The 6,000-nt window shown below is 50.8% G+C and overlaps 1 protein-coding gene across 1 annotated transcript in view; it reads left to right on the top strand.

Annotated features, from left to right (window-relative positions):
- Positions 1–2,805: 2,805 nt before the first annotated feature.
- The window catches only part of Aacs (acetoacetyl-CoA synthetase), a 42,403-nt gene continuing 39,208 nt past the window's right edge, over positions 2,806–6,000 (top strand). The window contains exon 1 of the mRNA XM_052168112.1: positions 2,806–3,086. Coding sequence (XP_052024072.1) covers positions 2,954–3,086 — 133 coding nt within the window. The 5' untranslated portion in view covers positions 2,806–2,953. The remainder of the gene's footprint in view (positions 3,087–6,000) is intronic.

Raw genomic sequence — 6,000 nt, 5'->3', positions numbered from 1 at the left:
GGCATGTTTATGGGAGATGTCTTGAATACTGATTGATTATTTATAAGGTATCACTGCTGTGGGTGGTACTACCCTTGGGCACATAGTCCTGGGTTATGTAAGAAAGCAGGGCCGGTAGCGAGGCAGTGGTGGCACATGCCTTTAATCCCAGCACTTGGGAGGCAGTGGCAGGCGGATTTCTGAGTGAGAGGCTAGCCTGATCTACAGAGTGAGTTCCAGGACAGCTAGGGTTATACAGAGACGCCCTGTCTTGAAAAATTAAAAAAACAAACAAAACAAAACAAAACAAAACAAAAACAAAGAAAGAGAAAGAAAGCAGGGTCAGGTGGTGTTGGCTCACATCTTTAATCCCAGCACTCAGGAGGCAGAGGCAAGTGAATTTCTGTGTGTTTGAGTCAGCCTGGTCTACAGACGTTCTAGGACAGCACATGGCTGCTACATTAGAGAAATCCTGTTTCAAAAAAAAAAAAAAAAATCAGGTTGAAATAGGCTAGGGAGCAAGGAACAAGTTTCTTTTTTTAACCTCTGCTCCTGCTTGAGTTTCTGCCCTGACTCCCTGAGCGATGGACTGTGACCCAGAAGTGCAAGCAAAATAGTCTGTTTCCTCCCCTAGTGGCTTTCTGTTTATCACAGCAAACTAGAACACAGAACTAACTCACAGTAGGGGGCCCCTTGACAGCTCTCCCCCATGCCCTTATCCATAGCCTGGAGCTGTCTGTCTCCATACTACCATCTCTTGTAAGAGCCTCCATCCTTACTTCTCGAATACTTGCTGTGTGTCCTGAGGCTCATGCATCAGAAGCTTAATCCCCAGTGTCTCTGTTAGCAGGCGAGGCCAGGCATGTAGGTCCTGAGGGCTCCTCTACCTGGGTCAGCAGATTAGTGCTGGTTCTTAAGAGGCTGCAGGCTTTAGTTCGGTCTTTCCTTCCTTCCTTCATGCCCCAGGTTCTCTCTTGCCCTACTGCCTCCCACAGAAACTGGGGAAAGCAGGAAGACCCACACCAGAGGAAACGTCTAGAATTTTGTTTTATACCCCAGTTTCTAGACCCATCAGAAATCACCCCTAGCCAGGTGGCAGAGGCTCATGCCTATAATTCTAGCATTTGGGAGGCAGAGGGAGGAGGATTTCTGAATTCAAGTCCAGCCTGGTCTACAGAGTGAGCTCCAGGACAGCCAGGACTACACAGAGAAACTCTGTCTCAAAAACAAAACAAAACAAAACAAAACAAAAAAAAAGGAATTATATTTGAAATCCTCTTCTGGGCACCAGGAATGCACATGGAACACAAACATGCACAAACATATATTCAGGCAAAACACCCGTACACATAAAACAAACAAACAAACAAAGAAACACTTCCCAAATGAGACAAAACAAGGAGGGAGCCTGACCTGGTGACAGCCCACAGTTTAAATTCCAGCACGTGGAAGGCAGAAGCACACAGATCTCTGTGAGTTCAAGGCCAGCCTGGTCTACATAGTGAATGCCAGGCTAGTGAAGCTACATAGGGAGGCCCTGTTTCCCAAAAGGGAAAACAAAACAAAAACAACAAAATGGGCTGGAGAGATGGCTCGGCACTGACTGCTCTTCCAGAGGTCCTGAGTTCAAATCCCAGGAGCCACATGGTGGCTCACAACCATCTGTAATGAGATCTGATGCTCACTTCTGGTGTGTCTGAAGACAGCTACAGTGTACTTATAATAAATAAATAAAAATAAATAAACAAATAAACAAATAAGTATTTTAAAAATTATTAACAACAACAAAAACCAAACAAACAAACAAAAAAGCCAAAGTGGGTGTCAATTGAGGAATCAAATGATTAACTTCTGGCCTCTGCACGCATACACTTACCCCCAAAAACACACATACAGACACCCAGGACCAGCTTAAGTTGCTGTCATCTCCTTCATTGACTTTGTCTTCTACTCCAGGGTACCAAAAACCTGGGCCTTTTTAAAAAAGTTGTCTGTGTACACCCCATGGGACATGATGTCCCTGCTTGGGTCCCTGGTTCCTCCCTCTGCTTGGAAACCTGCAAGATTTCCCAAAGCTCCCTCCTGTCACCCTCAAGCCTCTGGGAGAAATCACATGGCTAGTCACATCCCTAGCCCTCTATTTTCTCTTAGTTTTAACACAGGGCTTTTTAAAGGTTGAATTTACTCTGTTACAAGGATAATCTTGAAGCCTGGACTCTCTTGCCTGTACCTCCCAAGTATTGGGATGACAAGGTTTTGCTTTGGGGTTTCAGGCTAGAGTGGAACTTACCGTCATCCTCCTACCTTAGACTCCAGAATGCTGGGTTTCTGGCTTGCTCCAGAATATCCTGTAATTAAGGCCTTTATTTTCGAACCTGAGGATAGACTTGAGGTCTCACTCACTCAGTATCTTTTGTTACATTATATACCCTAGGTATCCCTGTTATAGCATCCCTGTGGAGTACGCGCACACGACACAGACACGCGTTTTAGAGGTCTTCCTCTGCACATCTGTCTGTATGCGTTTTCTGCCTAAGACACCCCCGCAGCTAAAGTGACTGTAGAAGGAGCAACTTAATTCTGAATGAATGAATGAAGAATGAATGAATGAACGAACGAGGGCAATAAGTAAACAGAGCAACACCCGGTAAGTTCTGCAACAAGTGAGGGAGCGGAACATGCTTACCGCGCCTGCGCAAGCGAGCACTCTTTTTGGCAGCAAGCGCACCTTTTGCAGGCGCGGCGCGGCGGAGGGTTACAGAAGAGGGCGTGGCCTCAAGAGGCGTGGCCTTCTGGAGGCGTGGCGAAGCCTGCTTGGGGGTGTGACCAGGCCGGATGTCCCGCAGGCCGCGCCGGCGCTGGCTCATTCTCGCGCTGTGGTTCGTCCGCGCCTCGCTGAGCCCCTCCACGCCTTGCGCTCTCCGCTCTCTCCGCAGCCAAAGCTCAGCAGCCCGGGCCACGCAGCTCCGCAACCATGTCCAAGCTGGCGCGGCTCGAGCGCGAGGAGATCATGGAGTGCCAGGTGATGTGGGAGCCTGACAGCAAGAAGGACACGCAGATGGACCGCTTCCGGGCGGCCGTGGGTACCGCCTGCGGCCTGGCGCTTGGTAAGTGCGGGGCACGCGGCTAGTGCAACCCCGTCACGGGCCTTCCCGGAAGCTGTTCCCTCCAGGGAGGACCGCTCTAGGAAGGTCCCTTCTAGCTGTTGGGATAAGCCTCTGTTAGATGGATGGATATCCGACCAGTGTCCCTGTTTTAGGGTCTGGGGAAGCCCCCTGGTTTGGGAGTACCCCTCTAGGGAGGTTCCTTCCTTTCCCTGCTTAGTTGCTGGAGTGGTACCTTGATGAATGATACCGGGATTGGGGGATCCTCGTTGTCTTGGGGTCCCACTCTAGAGATGTTCCTCCTAGTTGTTGCCATGGGCCTCTGATGGATGGATGGCCAGTGTCCCCGTGTTTGGGTTGGGGGAGCCCCCTGGCTCTGGGCCCTCCTCTAGGAGGTGCTGGTCTTCTGATGATGTATCCTTCACTGTTTTGGGAAGCATCACCACCTGTAGAGGCCCCATTTCTGCAGGTGAGTCACCCTCTGGAAGTGGCAAACACCCTCCGATTCCTTGGATCTTTTGCTAGACTTGCGTGCTTGGGAAGTGGCTCCTGGGGGTCTTGACTTCCAAACTGTGGGGGGCTTCCTTCTGGCCTTATCTGCAGTTCTTTTCCGAATTCACAGGATTCACGTGACAGGCTCCTTCCATCTGCCTTTGCTAGGGACCAACTTGAAATTTCAGGTTCCTGAAAGGGTCAGAGTTCGTTTCTCCTCCTCCTTACAGGAGAAACAGGTTACAGGTAGAGTCCTTTCTTAGGTTTAAACTCCGAGCCCTAAACAGATCCTGCTTCCAGCCACCACCCTGGTCTGTGTGATTATGGGTGGGGCAGAAGCCCTTGGCAGGTAAAGTCCTTATCCACATGCCTGTTCCCAGGGATCCATGGAGCTTGCCTTCCCTCCACCTGCTCTGCCCACCACCCTCAGGTGTCTGCCTGGGGTTTTCAGCTCACGTTGGTTACCTTCTTCATTATCACCCTTCTAATTGCAGGGACGGATCCCCTTGTTCCGTTGTCGTCAATGTCTATTTTGCTCCCGGGGATCTGTCTCAGGGGATCCTTCTTGAGTCTTCTCTTTTTTTTTCCCACCCTGAGCACCAGTCCTCTGGGTCTCCCTCCTCCCCAGTGTCTCAGCAGTACTTGGCTGTCCTCCTTCCGTCCCCTCTGCAAGGGGTAGTCTCCAAGTGCAGGTCTTTTGTTGGGGGCCTCCCAGGCTGTCTGCAGTCCCTCGTTGCCTCTGCACCTGCACACTGCTGCTGGAGAGCCCGGAGATGTTAGCAGAGCTTCCACAGGGTGCTTTTTCTTTTCTTCCCTAACAGGGCTCCGCCCCTTCCCTCCCATCCCTCTCACCTGGTGACGGAAGCTTGCCCGGTTCCTTGCTGGGCTTGCAGGTTGTGCTTGCAGGCTCTGCTTGGTCAGTTCGTGGGTGTCATAGGAGGAGAACCTTAACCCAACTGGATCATTGTCGGGATTGCATCCATTTTTCCACCCCTCCATTCTCTGCCTGGACTTCATCTGTTTCCTCTGCCGGCAGCGGTGAAGGGACTGATCTGATGGGGCTCCTGTGGGCTTGGTAGGCCTGGCACTTCACTGGCAGCCCTTGGTTGAAGTGGGCCAGAGCTTTCTCCAGCAGCTTCCTCCCACAGCAGGAAGCTGTAACCTGACACCCTACTTGGACCTCTGCTAGGTGCATCACACAGCTTAGCTTTGTGACCAGGAGCAAGTCCTCCAATTGCCTCAGGCCTTGGTTTCCTCATCTATAAAAGGATCATAATGAGAGGCTAGTGTACCTTAGGTGGCAGGCCCTGTCCTGAGAGTTGACCACCGGGCGATGTCACTGGCTAGAGGTTTATTGAGTAACCCCTTATCCTTAATCTCTGTCCTTGAGTCTCCGACTGTTGGGTGGTCCTGGGTTGCTCTACAGAAGCTCTGTTGACTACATTGTGTCTCAAAGTCGGGGAAGGCTTACCAGTCAGAGTGGCTCACACTCAGGTGCTAAGGCAGAGGGATTCCTGTGAGTTCAAAGACAGCCTGGACTTCAGAGGGAGATCTTGTCTCAGAAAGAATGACTACAAAATGTCCAGCTGAGGAGCTGGGTATGGAAAGCCAGAGCCTGCCTGTCATCTGTGCAGTCCTCTCAAGTGGCAGCCAGCGGTGGTGGTTGCGTGGCCCCTCCCCTTTCCCTTCCTCCATTTGCCTTCCCTCTCTCCTGCCTGGCCCTGAGGTTTGGGCATCTTTCAGGTTTCCCCTCAAATGCTGTCTGTCCTCTGTGTTGTGTCCTCTATCCCTGTATCCCTGTACCACGTGCTTTTTTTTTTTTAGAGTTTTCTTCCTGCCTTGCTGGCTTGCTGGTCCATGGATGCTGAGTATTCTTGTGTAGAGTTAGACACCCCCGCCCCCAACACACACACACACACACACACACACACACACACACACAGGCTCACTCCTAGCTCCTTTTTCTTCTCCTTGAGACAGGGTCTCATTATGTAATCTTGGCTAACCCTGGACTCACTATATAGACCAGGCTGGCTTCAGGCTCTCAGAGAACCACTTGCCTCTGCCTCTCAGATTCTGGGATTAAAATCGGGCATGCATGGCTGGAGAGATGACTCAAAGGTTAAGAGCACTGACTGCTCTTCCGGAGGTCCTGAGTTCAATACCCAGCCACCCACATGGTAGCTCACAACCATCTGTAATGAGATCTGATGCCCTCTTCTGGTATGTCTGAAGACAGCTACAGTGTATTTATTTATAGTAATAAAATCTTTGGGCTACAACAAGCAGGGACTGAGCAAGCAGGGTTAACCAGAGCGAGCAGAGGCCCTAAATTCAATTCCCGTCAACCACATGAAGGCTCGCAACCATCTGTCCAGCATACAAGTGTACGCATAAAATAAAGTAAATAGGGCGGTGGTGGCGC

This window comes from Apodemus sylvaticus, chromosome 22 (genome assembly GCF_947179515.1).
Source record: "Apodemus sylvaticus chromosome 22, mApoSyl1.1, whole genome shotgun sequence".
Classification (NCBI taxonomy): domain Eukaryota; kingdom Metazoa; phylum Chordata; class Mammalia; order Rodentia; family Muridae; genus Apodemus; species Apodemus sylvaticus.
The sequence above is the reverse complement of the archived record's forward strand: the minus strand, read 5'-3'. Positions and strand labels throughout refer to the sequence as shown.